This window comes from Scyliorhinus torazame, chromosome 15 (genome assembly GCF_047496885.1).
Source record: "Scyliorhinus torazame isolate Kashiwa2021f chromosome 15, sScyTor2.1, whole genome shotgun sequence".
NCBI lineage: Eukaryota > Metazoa > Chordata > Chondrichthyes > Carcharhiniformes > Scyliorhinidae > Scyliorhinus > Scyliorhinus torazame.
In genome coordinates, this window is record NC_092721.1 from 138,261,505 (window position 1) to 138,281,986 (window position 20,482).

At 45.8% G+C, this 20,482-nt stretch overlaps 1 protein-coding gene across 2 annotated transcripts in view; it reads right to left on the bottom strand.

The window, feature by feature from the left end:
• Window positions 1-3,735: 3,735 nt before the first annotated feature.
• Window positions 3,736-20,482, bottom strand: part of cpap (centrosome assembly and centriole elongation protein) — a 168,013-nt gene continuing 151,266 nt past the window's right edge. For both annotated transcript variants that reach the window (XM_072476807.1, XM_072476808.1), the window contains exon 18: window positions 3,736-4,171. In XM_072476807.1, coding sequence (XP_072332908.1) covers window positions 3,976-4,171 — 196 coding nt within the window. In that variant the 3' untranslated portion in view covers window positions 3,736-3,975. The remainder of the gene's footprint in view (window positions 4,172-20,482) is intronic.

Below are 20,482 nucleotides of genomic sequence, written 5' to 3' on the forward strand. Positions count from 1 at the left end.
ATGTGTGCACATTTTCCAGACAGCATGCATGACAGCTTCCCCCATGGGCAATCTCAATTCCCTGGGATATTCGAGGGTCACTGCAGAATGGAGGATGGCTTGTTGGGGACAAGGGATACCCGCTGAAGTGCGGAAGCCCGAGACCGATGCAGACGCCCGTTACAACGAGGCTCATAGTGCCACATGGGCTGTAATTGAGTAGTGCGTCGGGCTATTTAAGAAGCACTTCCGTTACTTCAACAGGTCCGGTGGGCCCTGCAGTATTGTCTCAAAGTGTCATCCACATTGTCGTGGTCTGCTGTGTTCTCTATAACCTGGCACAGCAGCAGGCGACACCCTTGATGATGATGAACAGGAGGAATGGAACGTCGTCTCTGATGAGGAGGAAGTCCAGGAGGGAGAGGCCGACGAGGAGCCGGAGTGGGGGTGAGGATGGGGCCGCACGGTGGCGCAGTGGGATAGCCCTGTTGCTTCACAGCGCCGAGGTCCCAGGTTCGATCCCGGCTCTGGGTCACTGTCCGTGTGGTGTTTGCACATTCTCCTCCTGTTTGCGTGGGTTTCACCCCCACAACCCAAAGACGTGCAATCTAGGTGGATTGGCCACGCTAAATTATCCCTTAATTGGAAAAAATGAATTGGGTACTCTAAATTAAATTAAAAAAAAGTGGGGGTGAGGGTTAACATGGGGAGGAGGGCTAGGGATTTCCCACTTTGCACAATAGGGCGATCATGTTGCCCCCCCAACCCACCGGCCGCCAAAAAGCCTTGTAACCTTGTAAGCCCCCCCAACCAAGGGAAGAGGTCTGCATGAAAACCAAATTTTCAGGGTGCTGAGGCTAGGGAGTCCTTGTGCCTGCTTAGCCTGTCAATGTATGGGAGTGATTCTTGGTTTGAGTGGGCTTAAATGTTTCCCTTACATTGAAGGCCGGTGACAAAACCTTTGTCCAGGTGGGATGACGACCTTTCCCAGTGGGAGAAGAATTAATAGAGTGTGAGGCCTTAAGGTTGTGAACAAGGTTTTAATAAGGTGACAAGTGCAATTATGGCATTTCATAATGATCCCCAACTATCTGTGCCTAACTTCACTCATGCCCCTATAACTCTTTACACTCTCGAACCCTCCCACTACACCAATGTATTCCCAGGGTGCACATCAGAAGTGGAGGTTGCCTGCTGCCTTCTACACCCTGTTGCCCATGATGAACTTGGTGGGCATCCTCTGGAGGGCAGAGACCTGGAGGGCCCCAGCCGACCTTTGGGTGGCACTGATGTTGCCGCATCTCTCTTTTCTGCCTGCTGCCCCTGAGATGCACCAACATCAGGAAGGGCGGGGGAGGGGGGGAATTCAGAAGGGCTGGTAACTCCCATGGCCTTCTGAGTGGAAGGCCCCAGGATTTCAGTGCATCCTCCTCCCCCTGGGTGCTTGTGGTCTCTGGGTCACTCCACAGAACAGAGGGGCAGCTAAAGTGAGCTCCAGAAGCCGCAGCATCATCTGGGGCTGCCAGTCCTGGAGGCTCACCTGTGTCAGCACCATAGTGTTGAACCCCTCAGCCATGGTCTTCAGGGCTATGCCTCACAGTTCTCCAGTCATGGCCCTGACATCTTGCCCCAGGCTTTCCACTGTAGACGCCATCCTTGCAGTGTTGCCCTGGGTGCCACCAATGTCAGCAACATCTCCTGCGACTGAAGACTTTGTGACTCCTCCATGCGGCATTGCATTCGCAGGAATGTCGCTGACAACCCCTCCTGGATATCCCAGTTCTGCTTTTGCATCGCAATCAACTGAGGGGCAAACATGTCCAGAAGCACAGCACTTGGCTGGTACACAGCTGAGTCTTGGGATCCACCAGACTGCCGACTGTCCAAGCACTGAGTCGTTCCTGTCTCTGCCTGATGTGCATCAGAAGCAGTATATTGCTTACCAGATAGTGACCCAGACACCGGTCTATTAAGTCCGTCCACCAAGGTGCTCCTCCCTGCGATGGTAGATGGTGTGGGTAATAGCTGTGAAATGTCATTTGCGTTCTCCTTGGGGATCTCCAAAAGGAGATGTGAGCCAGAAGCCTAGCAGATCAGAGGTCGAGGAAAATGGACGTGTGGGCACTACGCTTAAGCCGGGTAGGGTTCAGATTCAGAGTACTTTCGGCGGGGGGGGCTGCTTTGAGGATGATGCTGGGAGGTCATGTGATGGGGACCTGTGAGGTGGCAGCCTGATGGGATCGAGGTGACATTCCAGGAATGGGTGGAAGGGTGGAGTGCCATGGGGAGCCATAACCTTGTAGAACGCAGTAGATCATTCATTTTTTTCCTACACTGAACCCCAGTCCTCCTGATCAGGGTACAGGTACTGGGTAGTGCTGCCGCCATCTTTCAGGCGGAATTGGTGACCTTGCTAGAGGGCCTCCTCCCAACACGTGGGTAAATTGAGGCCCGTCTCTCCTCTGGCATCCAGCAATCGAGAGAGGGCCTCTTTTAGCTCACATCCTCCTGGCTTGAATGAGATCAAGTGATGTGAACCATTGAAGTGCTCAGATGGGTGGCATGGTTGCACACTGGTTAGCACTGCTGCCTCACAGCGCCAGGGACTCAGGGTAGATTTTGGCCTCGAGTGACTGTCTGTATGGAGTTTGTACGTTCTTCCTGTGTCTGTATGGGTTTCCTCCGGATGCTCCGGTGTCCTCCCACAGTCCAAAGATGTGCAGATTAGGTAGATTGGCCATGCTAAATTGCTCCTTAGTGTCCAAAAGGTTAGGTGGAGTTACTGGGTTACAGGGATAGGGTGGAGGCATGACCCGAGGTAGGGTGGTCTTTCAGAGGGTCGGTGCAGGCTCGATGGGCTGAATGGCCTCCTTCTGTACTGTAGGGATACTATGATTGGCAAATCTGACACTTTTAACCTCGGGCACAACATTTTTATGAAGAGAAAAAAAAATCAAAAGTGCCTAAGATTGCAATCCGGATCACGCTGTCGGGAATCGCACCAATTTTCATGCTGGAAATGACACTCATTTTTGAGAAATTCCGCACACAAGTCTTTTCATCTCTTTAGGGCAGGTGCGGTCTTCTATTGCACTGAAATATCAGTTAAGGTTATATGCTCACATTTCTGGATTAGGAGTTGAAGCCATCATCTTTCGACTCTGATACGGATGAGCTACCCCTGAGCTAAAGTTGATACCTTGGGAGTAAATGGGGGAAGCAAAGTTGTGGCTAATGAACCAACAAACAATGCATGTGCAGCTAGGGTAGTTACTGCGCTGTCTCAATCACACTTGTACAATTCTGACATCTCCCACCTTAAAAATCCATTGTATGATCCGCCTTCATTTCCCCTGCTTCATGCAATTTAGCACCTGTTCTTCTCATAGCTGCAAGAATGGTAACTAGATTAGGTAATTAATCCAATCCCAAATTATTGCAGTCTCTGGCAAAGAATTATAAACTGACTGAGCACGCCGCCAAGTATGGTTCATCAGTGGGAAGATGCGTTGGCACAGAAAGATTGTGTTGAGAGGTCTTCAGTTATAAATTTGTAAAACATAAGGGTAAATTGTTTTATACAGAAAAATAGGCTTTTCAGTCAAAAATAAATTGTCTATAATATCACAGCAATGTCAACAGTTTGATCCATACTATGTGCGCTAAAGGAGAAGCTTTACAGTGGGGTCCACGTTATTTGGTTCACTTTATCAAGTGCAAGCAGATTAACTCAAAGAATGATGATCTCACACAGTGTATAACATACTTCGATTTTATAAAGATTTAAACTTCCATATCATAATTTTGTCACAGGCACTTTGATTTATGTTAAACCTCAATTGTTCTAGTACTAAGTATTTACATATAGAAAACAAACAAAAAAGACAATTTACTAACATATGAAATATAGTTATATAGTACAATGCTAGATTCTGTGTAAATACATTTAATTAAACCAATGTTCAGATACAGTGGACTTATGTTTTAAAGACTTAATTACTGCGGTTTACTGTCCATAATTACATTTCCTTCCTTGTCTTTGATTCTTACTCTTCCCGAGCTGTATTTTGTTTCTTGCTGACCATTTACAAACACTGTTTTAACAGTTCCATCGGGGTACTCTCGTCTTTTGTAGTTTGATGTGTGTATTTCTCTTTGTCCATTGTTAAATTCAATTATCTTGTTACCATCACTGCATTGAAGGAAACAACTTTAATTTATATAGCTTCTTTAACAACTTCAAGACATCTCAAACTACATACATAGGATATGTGGCACAGGCCAGTCAGCCCAACCAGTCCATATTGGTGTTTATGCTCTACTACAGCTTCCTCCCATCTTTCCTCACCTAAATCTATCTTTCATTGTAATACTCTATATTTCCTTCATATGCTTGTCTTGCTTCCCCTTAAATGCAATTGTACAATTCACTTTAACCACTCCCTGTGGTAGTGAGTTCCACATTCTCACTGCTCTTTGGGTTTCTCAACTTCTGAATTCTCTATTTGATTTCTTGGTGACTATTTTGTAATGATGGCAATTGTTATCCTCTTCCTAACAAGTGGAAACATTTACTCTCTATTCGCCCTATCAAAAACTTTAATAATTTTAATGGCTTAATTTAGGTCACCCCGAACTTCCTTTTTTCAAGAGAGACGATACCCAATCTGTCAATGCTTTCCTGATATATATTCCCGCACATTTCTAATGCCACCCTTTAAAATCTTCTCTGCACCCTCTCCAGTGCCTCTATATCCGTTTTATAATATGGCGACCAGAAGCTTATAGTACTCACAAATGTGATCTTACCAAGGTCCAATACAGATTTTGCATAACTCCCCTACTTTTCAATTCTAACAGGGTTTTAGCCTTCTGGGAGCTCCTGGGTGATCAAGACTAGTGTGGATTCATGACATTCTGATATTCCAGAACATCAACTGAGAAAAAATTAACAATCTGCTGGTACCGACTGGAGTGTTGAGAGTTTCAAGTTCTTGGATCAATTTGGGGCACGGTTAATATAAAATGATGGGAACTTCAAGTACTGTTACGATTAGTCATTTGCGAACTTCAAGTACTGTTACGATTAGTCATTTGCAACATAATTTTGCTTTGCTATGAACCTGGAGGCAAAGGGCCCAGAGGCACTCAAAAGTGATGAGCTTATTTTGTCAGCGAGGGAGAGAGAAACAGAGGCTGGGTTTGGGGAGAACAGAATTTGGGAGGGCAGTGTTGGGTTGGAACATCTGATGCCAGAGGGGGAGAAGAGACCAGACTGGTGATTTGGTGGGTCTGAAGAGAGGAATCAGAGTCCCAGGATGGGACTGGAGTCTATGTTGCGAGGGAGGTTGGAAACTGCATTCTTTGATTGTGGCATTGGGAGTAGCAGTCATGCTCCCCTTGACTCCACATTCAGGAAAGAAAATAGCCAAGAACATACCTTTTTGGTAGGAAGCTTCACAGCTCCAGGGTCCCAGGTTCGATTCTGGCTTGGGTCACTGTCTGTGCGGAGTCTGCACATCCTCCCCGTGTGTGCGTGGGTTTCCTCCGGCTGCTCCGGTTTCCTCCCACAGTCCAAGGATGTGCGGGTTAGGTGGATTGGCCATGATAGATTGCCCTTCGTGTCCAAAATTGGCCTTAGTGTTGGGTGGGGATACTGGGTTATGGGGATAGGGTGGCGGTGTTGACCTTGGGTAGGGTGCTCTTTCCAAGAGCCGGTGCAGACTCGATGGGCCGAATGGCCTCCTTCTGCACTGTAAATTCTATGAACAATGTCTGGTTTTACTGGTAACCAACACTGTAAAGGGAGCCTCAAACGGTGTTTGGCCCCATTATTTGCATATGTAGAGACACTCAATAACAAAATACTTCTTTGTAGTTACTAATGTCATGGCGGGAAACAGCAATTTGTGGACAAATAACCAAAGTAACAACTTGTATTTATAAAGCACCTTTAACATAATAAAACATCCCAAGGTACTTTCACAGGAACATTATAAAGCAAAATTTGACACCAACCACATTAGGCTATATTAGGGCAGATGGCCAAAGGTTGGAAAAAGGTAGGTTTTAAGGAGTATTTAAAGAAGGCAAAAGAGGCACAGAGATTATGGAAGTAATTCTGGAAGGAGATGTTGGACATGCAATCTGATGATTTAATCAACTGTGGGAATGACAGGACAGATGTGACTGAGGTAGAGCTGGGTGTCATCAGCAACCATGCAGAAAAATGCTATGTTTTTAGATAATGGCACGAGGGTTAGCTTGTAGATAACAGCAAGGAACAGGCCATACATAGATCCTGAGGAACAAGGGAAATGGTGAAGGAACAGGAAGAAAAGTCATTGCAAGTGATATCTGGCTACAATTAGTCATGAATTGAACCAGTTTCATCATCTGGATAACCATGGGGAGGGGTTGGAGGAGAATGATGTGATAAACACTGTTTAGACGGTCAAGAAGAATGAAGAGGGATAGTTTACCTCTATTACAGCCACAGAGGATGTCATTTGGGTCGCGCCTGAGGCATTTTGGTAAAGTGGCCGGGTCAAAATCAGATAGGAAAAGGGCATGGATTTGGTAGGCAACAATTAAAGACTTACGAGTAAAGGGAGGTTAGAGATGTGGCAAACAGTTTGACGAGACTACTTTGTGGAGAGGAATGGCAGATTTAAAGAAGAAAAGGGTAGTTCCTGATGAAAGAGAACTGTTAGAAATGTCAGCTAATACGGGGGCCTGGAAGAGCAGTTGGGTGGTCAGCAGTTTAATGGGAAAAGGGTTAAGCGAACAAGTGGTGGGTCTCGGACCAAATATAAAATGAGTTCAGAAATGGCATGGGAAGAGAAGGCAGATAAATTACAGAAAGATGCAAGTTTAGGGGTAGGGCAGAGAGGTGAGGATGCAGAGAAAGTTCAGTTCGGTGGGGTAGTAGGAGGGAGATAAATAGCAGAGACAACTGATTGAATGGTCGCTATCTTAGTGACAAGGTAGTCCATGAGGTCCACACATATTGTTGGAGATGAAGGTGGAGGAGACAGGGTAGAGGAAATAAGATGACAATTGCAGTAGAGAAAATAAAGTAGGAATTATTTATGTGTTCCAGAATTATTCTGGAATAGTGAACACATCCACAGATGAGAGCAGGGAGCAATTGTGCATCGTGTGTCCAGCCACATTTGGCAGTGAATGGCTAAATCAGCTGTCTTGTCATATCGGTTCAAGTCTGTGTCCCTTGTACTTGAGGGAGTGGAGTGAGTACTGTACTGGGAGAACAACCAGGGCGTGAGTGTAATGGTTTTATTAGAGACTAGGGTATCAAAGGTGGAGGTGATGATGTAGTAGATACAGAAACGTCAAGTCAAAAGGAGGTCCAAAGCCGAGATGTTGGAAGTTTGAAGGTGTAAATAATCTTAGGTTTTGTCTTTGTAACAACTAATTTCACTAAAAGTTCTGTATCTGAATATGCATAGCATTCGTAAAAAAGTAAATGCATTACAGCAGCACGGCGGCACAGTGGTTAGCACTGCTGGCTCACGGCACCGAGGACCTGGGTTCAATCACGGTCCCGGGTCATGGTTCGTGTGGAGTTCGCACATTCTCCCCATGTCTGCGTGGGTCTCACCCCACAACCCAGAAAGATGTGCAGTGTAGGTGAATTGGCCAAGCTAAATTGCTCCTTAATTGGAAAAAATAATTGGGTACTCTAAATATATTTTAAAAAGGTAAATGCATTGAAAGTGGACATTGAAGTAAATAAATATTATCAATAACCATTATGGAGGCATGGCTGCAGGATCACGAGGATGGATGCTGAATGTTTGAGGGATGTGACATTCAAGATTAAATGGGATCTAGGTAAAGATGGAGGGATAGCGATGTTAATCAAGATGCATTTAGTGCAATAGTCAGAGATGACCTTGGTTCAGGAGATCAGGATGTAGAATTGGTTTGGGCGGAGATGAGGATTAGTCAGGCAAAGAAGTCACTAGTGGAAGAGGCCTTCAGATCCCCTAACTGTAACCACAAAGTATACAAGAGGAGGTATTGGGTGCTTGTGATAAACAGATGGCAATAATCAAGGCAATAATCATGGGTGATTTTATTCTGCTGTAGCCATCTCAGATGGCCACCTGCAAAGGACCATGGGAATTATGGTCAACCCAGGACTCAGACACACTCAGAGCTTGTGTGTGTATTTGCAACCCAGATAGCTAGATGCGATCGAAACCCCTGCTTGTTTGCATTCTAATGGCCCATATCCCCAGAACAAAAGGACTGTACTCAGGTAACCAATACAGATGCAGACTAACCGGCGCCACTCCCTTTGCTAAGAAAGCCCAAACAGCCAAGGTCAATGACCGCTCAGGACACACCCAACCATCAAGGCACCCGCCCCTTTATTGGCCAAAATCGAAGGCAGTGATCAAAGCCTATCGAATTATTGTGTCCAAAGTCAAGGACCGCCCCAAAGAGCGCGAAATCCCAGAGAGATGAAAAGAGACACAGCCATGTGTTCGGTCTCTCTTGGCCCCGGCCTATGCCTAAAACCATTACGACCAGAAGACAAGTTCAAGACCAACGATCGCTACCCGACGGATGAGCCCAGCAGAAATGAAGCCACTTCTTCTACCCAGCCACGCAAGATCCGAACAAAGGCCTTGTTCATCTGCAAAGAGCCGGTTGCCCTGAAGTTAAGTATAGGTTATTGTAGTTTAACTTGTAGTGTTTTATGTTGCATGTCGAAGTAATCCTTGTGTGTAAATAAACTATCTTTAAACTTGAACTGACTAACTGGTTGTTTGGTCTTTGATCGATATCCGGTAATCATTTGATACCTAGCGACTCTGAAAAGCAATATTATCATTAATAATTGCCATATCTAGTTAATTTGGCAACATTATTGTTGACATTGGTGGGATAGTATTCCACTCATTAAAAAGAGCACCATTATTAATTGGCAACCTTACTCCGGTGCCAAAAGAGCAACACTGCATATAAACTGGAAAAATCAGATTGGCAGTGGTAGCCTGGATGAGGAATTCATAGGATACTTTTGCGATAGAGCAGCACATTCTGGACCAACCAGAGATCAGGTTATATTAGACTTGGTATTGTGATGTGACAGGATTAATAACCTCAGAGTGAAGGCACCCCTAGGTAACAGCAACCCCAACGTGATGAAATTGTACATCAAGTTTGAAAGGGAGAAGAGTTTGTCTTAGACTAGTGTTTTAAATTTAAATAAGAGCAACTATGTGGGCAAGAAAACTGAGCTAGCTAAAGTGAACTTGGATACTAGGCTAGGGGACAGATCAATAGAGAGGCAATGGCAAAAATTTAAGGGGATATTTCAGAATACTCAAAATAAGAATAAAGGAGAATTCTAAGAGAAGGACCTACCATCAAGGTTAACTAAAGTAGTTAAAGAAAGCATCAAACTTAAACAAAAATGATATAACTTCTCAAAAGATGAATGGTGGGTCAGATGATTGGTCAAACTATAAAGAATGGCAGAGAATGACTAAAATATTAATAAGGAGAAAGAAATTAAAAGCCCGAGTTTCTACAGGTACCTACAGGAAAAGAATAAGCATAGAGTGTTGGTCCTCGAGAGATTTACCATGGGGAGTTAAATGTCGATAATAAGGGAATAACAGATGATATGAACAAATGTTATGCTCCTGGCTTCACTGTAGGAGGATACAAAAAACATTCCGTAATAGCTGTAAAACAGAGGTTGAAGGGAGAGAGGAACTTGGTGAAATTACAATCAGTAAGGAAGCAGTACTGAGCAAACGGAAGGAACTGCGAGCTGACAAGTCTGAGTCCAGATGAACTTCATCTTAGGATCTTAAAAGAGGTAGCTAATGAGGTAGTGGATGTGTTGGTGCTGATATTACAAAATTGACTAGATTCTGGAAAGTTTCCATCAGACTGAAAAGTAGCAAAAAGTAGTTGTATTGACTATTATGAAAGACGTAATAAACATTTTTTTTGGAATCTGGAAAAAGGAAAAAATGTTTATTAAGAAGTTTTTCAGAACAGTCAATACAACTCATAACAATCAAACAGGAAAAAAAAGGCAAAACATTACAATCAAAACAACACCTAATTAACTTAACTACAAAGACTAACCTCTACCCTCTAACAACTGACTAGCTCCTATCTTAGGTAGAACCTCTCCACTGACCCCCGATGGTGAACATGACCTTAAGGCACCCTGCCAAACAGGCACTAGGTGGAGCGGGAGACCTCCAACCAAGCAATATTCGCCTCCAAGATATCAATGAGGCAAAGGAAAGGACATCTGCCTTTACCCCAGTCTGCATCATCGACACCCCAAATATGGCCACCAGAGGACACAGATCCAAATTTACATGGAATGAAGCCCAGAAGCCTTTGAGGCAGAGCATATGCAAATGTTAGTTGGCCCAAGAGAATAGTGCTCACACTGCTCAAAACCAGGGAAGAACCTGCTTCATCCTTGCCCTGGTCAAGTGCATCCTGTACAATACCTTAAACCGAATCAGGCTCAGCCGAATACATGAAGACGTGGAATTGACCCTATGAAGGGCCACACTCCACAACTCACCATTCAGAATGGGACCCAATTCACACACTCAACAGAGCAGAATCCATTGAAAGGATATGACCATATAGTTTTGAAATAGTCCCACCGTCAGACCTAGCCAGAGATAGAGTCTTCTTCATCGGGAAAACGGTGGTGCCAAAGGAAAAGATTTGTGAAAAATCATGAAGTTGGAAATACCCAAAAAAACTGGAATTGGCCAGCTGGAATTTCTTAGCTAACTGCCCAAAACTGGCAAATCTCCCCTCCACGAACGGGTCCTCAAACCGCTCCTGTACCTTCACCTCCCAAGGTTTAAATATCAAGTCCAAACCAACAGGTAGGAGGTAATTATTGTAAATGGAGGCAAGTGAAGACATGGAAAGGAGCTTGAAATGCTGTCTAAACTGGTTCCAAATTCTAAGGGAGGAGACGACCTTTGTGGAAAATCTAGCAGGGGAAAAGGACAAAGTGCAGTAATTATTACATGAAGACTAGATGTGGTGCAAGAACAAGCTCCCATTTGTCCCCAAATGGACCCGGGATCGCTAAACCACAACAATATGTTTTGAATGTTAAGTGCCCAGTAATAAAACAATAAATTGGGGAAGGCCAGCGCCCCGACTGTGTACCCCTTTGGAGCAGAACACTACAGATTCTAGGAGTCTTACCCGCCCAAATAAAAAAGGATATCAGTTTGTTGACCTTGGGGGGGGGGGGGGGGGGGGGGGAAGGATTTTGGGAGAAAAATGGGGAGACACAAAGAAAAATAAACCCCGGGAGCATGTTATTTTGATAGTTTGAACCCTACCCGCCAAGGATAAGGAGAGGTTGTTCCACCTCTGCAAATCTGCTTTGATGCTGCTAAACAGACTGGTCTAATTTAATGTATGAAGTGAGTCCCTGTTATGGGCCACCCAGCCTCCCAGATAGCAGAAAATTGTCTTAGCAAGGCGAAAAGGTAACATCTCCAGTTGGGCTCATCTCCCAGGGGGGTTAACCGGGAAACATTCACTCTTGCCCAAGTTCAATTTGTACCCAGAGAATGAGCCAAAGGTGCTAAGCAACTTCATTATGTCATCTATGGAGGGGGCTGGATCCGTAATATAAAGAAGTAGGTCATCCGCGTAAAGGGCCACTGGATGTTCCACCCCTCCCCAACTAATCCTCCTCCCTCTGAAGGACTTCAGCGCTATAGAGCCAGCGCACTCAGGATTAGGGACAGTGGACAGCCCTGCCTCGTGCCCTTATTCAAAACAAAATAATCAGAATTCAAGGCGTTTGTACAAACTCTGGCAGTGGGGGTCTCATACAACAGACGAATCCAATAAATAAATTTTTGGTCAAAACCAAAGCTTCAAGAACCTCAACTACTTCCATTCCACACTTCAATTGACTTTTCACCATCAAGAGGTACTATCACCTCTGGTTAGGACACTGAGGAGGGAGGAAAAAGGCAACATTTAACAGGTGACGTGTATTGGCCGACAATTGGCGGCCCTACATGAAGCCTGTTTGATCCTCCAACACTATATTTGGGGACACAGGATAAAAGAGCGCGAGGAGAGCGGCGGGGACACAGTGAAAGAGCGCGAGGAGAGCAGCGGGGACAGTGAAAGAGCGCGAGGAGAGCGGCAGGGACACAGGATAAAAGAGCACGAGGAGAGCGGCGGGGACACAGGGTAAGAGCACGAGGAGAGCGGCGGAGACACAGTGAAAGAGCGCGAGGAGAGCGGCGGGGACACAGTGAAAGAGCGCGAGGAGAGCGGCGGGGACACAGTGAAAGAGCGGCGGGGACCCAGTGAAAGAGCACGAGGAGAGCGGCGGGGACCCGGTGAAAGAGTGCGAGGACAGCGGCGGGGACACAGGATAAGAGAGCGGCGGGGCACAAATGCCGGCGAAGCGGCCTTCAGATTTTCGGCGGGGGCAGTGGCCAGGGGTCTGTCGGGAAGGTAAGTTTACCTCTTTAAAAATTTACCGTGAAGAGTGACATCACAGCAAAGCAGTGACCTGATTGGGTGGTAAGGAATGTGCTCCAATTAGCAGTACCTGGGTGAAATGTAACGCTTAGTGTGTTGGTAAGTAAAATCTTTATTCCTTTCACTTATTCATTATTTGATATTATATTTGTAATCAGTTAAGGTAAAGTGTAAAAATGGCAGGAGATCCCAGACCCGTGTTATGCTCGTGCTCAATGTGGGAGTTCAGGGACCCGGCCGATGCCCCTGACTCCTTCATGTGTGGGAAGTGTGTCCAGCTTCAGCTCCTGTTAGACCGCATGACGGCTCTGGAGCTGTGGATGGCCTCAATTTGGAGCATCTGCGATGCTGAGGAGGTCGTGGAGAGCACGTTCAGTGAGTTGGTCACACCGCAGATTAGGATTGGTGAGGGAGACAGGGAATGGGTGACCAAAAGGCAGAGAAAGAGCAGGAAGGCAGTGCAGGTGTCCCCTGCGGTCAGTCATTTCCCTCCAAAACAGGTATATCGTTTTGGATACTGTTGGGAGAGATGACTCACCAGGGGAAGGCAGTAGTAGCCAGGCTCATGGCACCGTGGCTGGCTCTGCTGCACAGAAGGGCGGGAAAAAGACTGGCAGGGCTATATTCATAGGGGATTCAATCGTACGAGGAGTAGACCGGCACTTCTGTCGTCAAAAACTAGACTCGCGAATGGTATGTTGCCTCCCGGGTGCACGGGTATTGAAGGGGGAGGTGAACAGCCAGTTGTCGTGGTGCATATAGGCAAAAAACGGGATGAGGTCCTACAATCAGAATTTAGGGAGTTAGGAGATAAGTTAAAAAGTAGGACCTCAAAGGTAGTAATCTCAGGATTGCTACCAGTGCCACGAGACAGTCAGAGTAGAAAGTCAAGAATAGTCAGAATGAATACGTGGCTTGAGAGATGGTGCAGGAAGGAGGGGTTCAGATTTCGGGACATTGGAACCGGTTCTGGAGGCGGTGGGACCATTACAAATCGGATGGTCTACACCTGGGCAGGACTGGAACCAATGTCCTAGGGGGTGCTTTTGCGAACACTGTTGAGGAGGTTTTAAACTAATGTGCCAGGGGGATGGGAACCAGATTAGGAAGTTAGAGGTCAGTAAAGAGGCGGCAACTAAAGCCAGTAAGGTACTAGATAATAAACTCAATGTGACTAAGGGGAAGAGTAGACAGGGAAGAGATGATGAACGCAAAGGGATAGGTGGTCTGAGGTGCATTTGTTTTAATGCGAGAAGTGCAGCAGGTAAGGCAGATGAATTTAGGGCTTGGATTAGTACCTGGGAATATGATGTTATTGGTATTACTGAGACTTGGTTGAGGGAAGGGCAAGACTGGCAACTAAATATACCAGGGTATAGATGCTTCAGGAGGGATAGAGAGGGAGGTAAAAGGGGTGGAGGAGTTGCATGACTGGTCAGAGATGATATCACCGCTGTGATTAAGGAGGGCATGATGGTGGATTCGAGCACTGAGGCAATATGGGTAGAGCTAAGAAATAGGAAGGGTGCAGTAACATTGTTGGGACTTTACTACAGGCCTCCCAAAAGCGAGCGTGAAGTAGAGGTACAAATATGTAGACAGATTATAGAAAAATGTAGGAGCAATAGGATGGTCGTGATGGGAGATTTTAACTTCCCCAACATTGAATGGGACTCATGTAGTGTTGGAGGCGTAGATGGAGCAGAATTTGTAAGCAGCATCCAGGAGAGTTTTTTTAGAGCAGTATGTAAATAGTCCAACTCGGGAAGGGGCCATACTGAACCTGATATTGGGGAATGATCCCGGCCAGGTGGTTGAAGTTTCAGTCGGTGATTACTTTGGGAATAGCGATCCCAATTCCATAAGTTTTAGAATACTCATGGACAAAGACGAGAGTGGTCCTAAAGCATATGTTTTAATGCAAGAAGTATTGTGGGTAAGGCAGATGAACTTCGAGCTTGGATTAGTACTTGGAACTATGATGTTGTTGCCATTACAGAGACCTGGCTGAGGGAAGGGCAGGATTGGCAGCTAAACGTTCCAGGATTTAGATGTTTCAGGCGGGATAAAGGGGGAGACGGAGTTGCGCTACTGGTTAGGGAGAATATCACAGCTGTACTGCGGGAGGACACCTCAGAGGGCAGTGAGGCTATATGGGTAGAGATCAGAAATAGGAAGGGTGCAGTCACAATGTTGGGGGTTTACTACAGGCTTCCCGACAGCCAGCGGGAGATAGAGGAGCAGATAGATAGACAGATTTTGGAAAAGAGTAAAAACAACAGGGTTGTGGTGATGGGAGACTTCAACTTCCCCAATATTGACTGGGACTCACTTAGTGCCAGGGGCTTAGACGGGGCGGAGTTTGTAAGGAGCATCCAGGAGGGCTTCTTAAAACAATATGTAGACAGTCCAACTAGGGAAGGGGCGGTACTGGACCTGGTATTGGGGAATGAGCCCGGACAGGTGGTAGATGTTTCAGTAGGGGTGCATTTTGGTAACAGTGACCACAATTCAGTAAGTTTTAAAGTACTGGTGGACAAGGATAAGAGTGGTCCTAGGATGAATGTGCTAAATTGGGGGAAGGCTAATTATAACAATATTAGGCGGGAACTGAAGAACATAGATTGGGGGCGGATGTTTGAGGGCAAATCAACATCTGACATGTGGGAGACTTTCAAGTGTCAGTTGAAAGGAATTCAGGACCGGCATGTTCCTGCGAGGAAGAAGGATAAACACGGCAATTTTCGGGAACCTTGGATAACGAGAGATATTGTAGGCCTCGTCAAAAAGAAAAAGGAGGCATTTGTCAGGGCTAAAAGGCTGGGAACAGACTAAGCCTGCGTGGAATATAAGGAAAGTAGGAAGGAACTTAAGCAAGGAGTCAGGAGGGCTAGAAGGGGTCACAAAAAGTTATTGGCAAATAGGTTTAAGGAAAATCCCAAGGCTTTTTACACGTACATAAAAAGCAAGAGGGTAGCCAGGGAAAAGGTTGGCCCACTGAAGGATACGCAAGGGAATCTATGTGTGGAGCCAGAGGAAATGGGTGAGGTACTGGTGAATACTGATGCAAAGTATTCATTTAAAGAGAAGAAATTGGTAGATGTTGAGTCTGGAGAAGGGTGTGTAGATAGCCTGGGTCACATTGAGATCCAAAATGACGAGGTGTTGGGTGTCTTAAAAAATAGTACGGTAGATATGTCCCCAGGGCCTGATGGGATCTACCCCAGAATACTGAAGGAGGCTGGAGAGGAAATTGCTGAGGCCTTGACAGAAATCTTTGGATCCTCGCTGTCTTCAGGGGATGTCCCGGAGGACTGGAGAATAGCCAATGTTGTTCCTCTGTTTAAGAAGGGTAGCAAGGATAATCCAGGGAACTACAGGCCGGTGAGCCTTACTTCAGTGGTAGGGAAATTACTGGAGAGAATTCTTCGAGACAGGATCTACTCCCATTTGGAAGCAAATGGACGTATTAGTGAGAGGCAGCATGGTTTTGTGAAGGGGAGGTCGTGTCTCACTAACTTGAGTTTTTCGAGGAGGTCACTAAGATGATTGATGCAGGTAGGGCAGTGGATGTTGTCTATATGGACTTCAGTAAGGCCTTTGACAAGGTCCCTCATGGTAGACTAGTACAAAAGGCGAAGTCACACGGTATCAGGGGTGAGCTGGCAAGGTGGATACAGAACTGGCTAGGTCATAGAAGGCAGAGAGTAGCAATGGAAGGATGCTTTTCTAATTGGAGGGCTGTGACCAGTGGTGTTCCACAGGGATCAGTGCTGGGACCTTTGCTGTTTGTAGTATATATAAATGATTTGGAGGAAAATGTAACTGGTCTGATTAGTAAATTTGCAGACGACACAAAGGTTGGTGGAATTGTGGATAGCGATGAGGACTGTCAGAGGATACAGCAGGATTTAGATTGTTTGGAGACTTGGGCGGAGAGATGGCAGATGGAGTTAAATCCGGACAAATGTGAGGTAATGCATTTTGGAAGGTCTAATGCAGGTAGGGAATATACAGTGAATGGTAGAACCCTCAAGAGTATTGAAAGTCAAAGAGATCTAGGAGTACAGGTCCACAGGTCACTGAAAGGGGCAACACAGGTGCAGAAGGTAGTCAAGAAGGCATATGGCATGCTTGCCTTCATTGGCCGAGGCATCGAGTATAAGAATTGGCAAGTCATGTTGCAGCTGTATAGAACCTTAAGTTAGGCCACACTTGGAGTATAGTCTTCAATTCTGGTTGCCACACTACCAGAAGGATGTGGAGGCTTTAGAGAGGGTGCAGAAGAGATTTACCAGAAAGTTGCCTGGTATGGAGGGCATTAGCTATGAGGAGCGGTTGAATAAACCCGGTTTGTTCTCACTGGAACGAAGGAGGTTGAGGGGCGACCTGATAGAGGTCTACAAAATTATGAGGGGCATAGACAGAGTGGATAGTCAGAGGCTTTTCCCCGAGGTAGAGGGGTCAATTACTAGGGGGCATAGGTTTAAGGTGAGAGGGGCAAGGTTTAGAGTAGATGTACGAGGCAAGTTTTTTACGCAGAGGGTAGTGGGTGCCTGGAACTCGCTACCGGAGGAGATGGTGGAAGCAGGGACGATAGTGACATTTAAGGGGCATCTTGACAAATACATGAATAGGATGGGAATAGAGGGATACGGACCCAGGAAGTGTAGAAGATTGTAGTTTAGTCGGGCAGCATGGTCGGCACGGGCTTGGAGGGCCGAAGGGCCTGTTCCTGTGCTGTACATTTCTTTGTTCTTTGTTCTAAAGGAAGAGTGCTAAATTGGGGAAAGGCCAAGTATAACAAAATTCGGCAGGAGCTAGGGAATGTGGATTGGGAGCAGCTGTTTAAGGGTAAATCCACATTTGAAACGTGGGAGTCTTTTAAGGAAAGGTTGATTAGAGTGCAGGACAGACATTTCCCTGTGAAGATGAGGGCTAGAAATGGCAAGATTAGGGAACCACGGATGACGGGTGGAATTGTGAGACTAGGTAAGATGAAAAAGGAAGCATACGTAAGATCTAGGCGACTTAAAACTGATGAAGTTTTGGAGGAATATCGGGAAAGTAGGACAAATCTCAAACGTGCAATAAAGAGGGCTAAACGGGGTCATGAAATATCTTTGGCTAACATGGTTAAGGAAAATCCCAAAGCCTTTTATTCGTATATAAGGAGCAAGAGGGTAACTAGAGAAAGGATTGGCCCACTCAAAGACAAAAGAGGGAATTTTTGCCTGGAGTCAGAGGAAATGGGTGAGATTCTTAACGAGTACTTTGCATCGGCATTCACCAAGGAGAGGGACATGACGGATGTTGAGGCTAGGGATGGATGTTTAAATACTCTAGGTCAAGTCGGCATAAGGAAGGGGGATGTTTTGGGTATTCTAAAAGGCATTAAGGTGGACAAGTCCCCAGGTCCGGATGGGATCTATCCCAAGTTACTAAGGGAAGCGAGGGATGAAATAGCTGGGGCCTTAACAGATATCATTGCAGCATCCTTGAGCACGGGTGAGGTCCCAGAGGACTGGAGAATTGCTAATGTTGTCCCTTTGTTTAAGAAGGGTAGCAGGGATAATCCAGGGAATTATAGACCTGCGAGCTTGACGTCAGTGGTAAGCAAACCGTTGGAGAAGATACTGAGGGATAGGATCTATTCACATTTGGAAGAAAATAGACTTATCAGTGATAGGCAGCATGGTTTTGTGCAGGGAAGGTCATGTCTTACAAACCTAATAGAATTCTTTGAGGAAGTGACAATGTTAATTGATGACGGCAGGGCTGTAGATGTCATATACATGGACTTCAGTAAGGCGTTTTGATAAAGTTTCCCATGGCAGGTTGATGGAAAAAGTGAAGTCGTATGGGGTTCAGGGTGTACTAGCTAGATGGGTAAAGAACTGGCTGGGCAACAGGAGACAGAGAGTAGTGGTGGAAGGGAGTGTCTCAAAATAGAACATTACAGCGCAGTACAGGCCCTTCGGCCCTCGATGTTGCGCCAACCTGTGAAACCACTCTAAAGCCCATCTACACTATTCCCTTATCGTCCATATGTCTATCCAATGACCATTTGAATGCCCTTAGTGTTGGTGAGTCCACTACTGTAGCAGGTAGGGCATTCCATGGCCTCACTACTCTTTGCGTAAAGAACCTACCTCTGACATCTGTCCTATATCTATCTCCCCTCAATTCAAAGCTATGTCCCCTCGTGCGAGACATCACCATCCGAGTAAAAAACTGTCCACCCTATCCAATTCTCTGATCATCTTGTATGCCTCAATTAAGTCACCTCTTAACCTTCTCTCTAACGAAAACAGCCTCAAGTCCCTCCAGCCTTTCCTCATAAGATCTTCCCTCCATACCAGGCAACATTCTGGTAAATCTCCTCTGCACCATTTCCAATGCTTCCACATTCTTCCTATAATGCGGCGACCAGAATTGCACGCAATACTCCAAATGCGGCCGCACCAGAGTTTTGTACAGCTGCAACATGACCTCATTGCTCCGAAACTCAATCCCTCTACCAATAAAAGCTAACACACCGTACGCTTTCTTAACAACCCTCTCAACCTGGGTGGCAACTTTCAGGGATCTATGTACATGGACACCGAGATCTCTCTGCTCATCCACACTGCCAAGAATCTTACCATTAGCCCAGTACTCTGTCTCCCTGTTATTCCTTCCAAAATGAATCACCTCACACTTTTCTGCATTAAACTCCATTTGCCACCTCTCAGCCCAGCGCTGCAGCTTATCTATGTCCCTCTGTAACTTGTAACATCCTTCCGCACTGACAACAACTCCGCCGACTTTAGTATCATCTGCAAATTTACTCACCCATCGTTCTACGCCCTCCTCCAGGTCATTTATAAAAATTACAAACAGCAGTGGCCCCAAAACAGATCCTTGTGGTACACCACTAGTAACTGGGCTCCAGTATGAACATTTCCCATCAACCACCACCCTTTGTCGTCTTCCAGCTAGCCAGTTTCGGATCCAAACTGCTAAATCACCCTGAATCCCATGCCTCCGTATTTTCTGCAGTAGCCTACCGTGGGGAACCTTATCAAACGCTTTACTGAAATCCGTATACACCATATCAACTGCTTTACCCTCATCCACCTGTTTGGTCACCTTCTCAAAGAACTTAGTAAGGTTTGTGAGGCACGACCTACCCTTCACAAAACCGTGTTGACTATCCCTGATCAAATTATTCCTTTCCAGATTATACACCCTCTCTCTTATAAACCTTTCCAAGATTTTGCCCACAACAGAAGTAAGGCTCACTGGTCTATAGTTACGAGGTTGTCTCTACTCCCTTTCTTGAGCAAGGGGACAACATTTTCTATCCTCCAGTCTTCTGGCACTATTCCTGTAGACAAGGATGACTTAAAGATCAAAGCCAAAGGCTCAGCAATCTCCTCCCTAGCTTCCCAGAGAATCCTAGGATAAATCCCATCCAGCCGAGGGGACTTATCTATTTTCACACTTTCCAGAATTGCTAACACCTCCTCCTTATGAACCGCAAGCCCTTCTAGTCTAGTGGCCTGAATCGCAGTATTCTCCTCGACAACATTGTCTTTTTCCTGTGTGAATACTGACGAAAAATATTCATTTAGCACCTCTCCTATCTCTTCAGACTCCAAGCACAACTTCCCGCTACTGTCCTTGACTGGCCCTACTCTTACCCTAGTCATTTGTTTATTCCTGACATATCTATAGAAAGCTTTAGGGTTATCCTTGATCCTACCTGCCAAAGACTTCTCATGCCTCCTCCTGGCTCTGCTTAGCTCTCTTTTTAGGTCCTTGCTAGCTAACTTGTAACTCTCGAGCGCCCTAACTGAACCTTCATGTCTCATCTTTACATAAGCCTCCTTCTTCCTCTTGACAAGTGTTTCGACTGCTTTAGTAAACCACGGTTCCCTTGCTCGACCACTTCCTCCCTGTCTGACAGGTACAT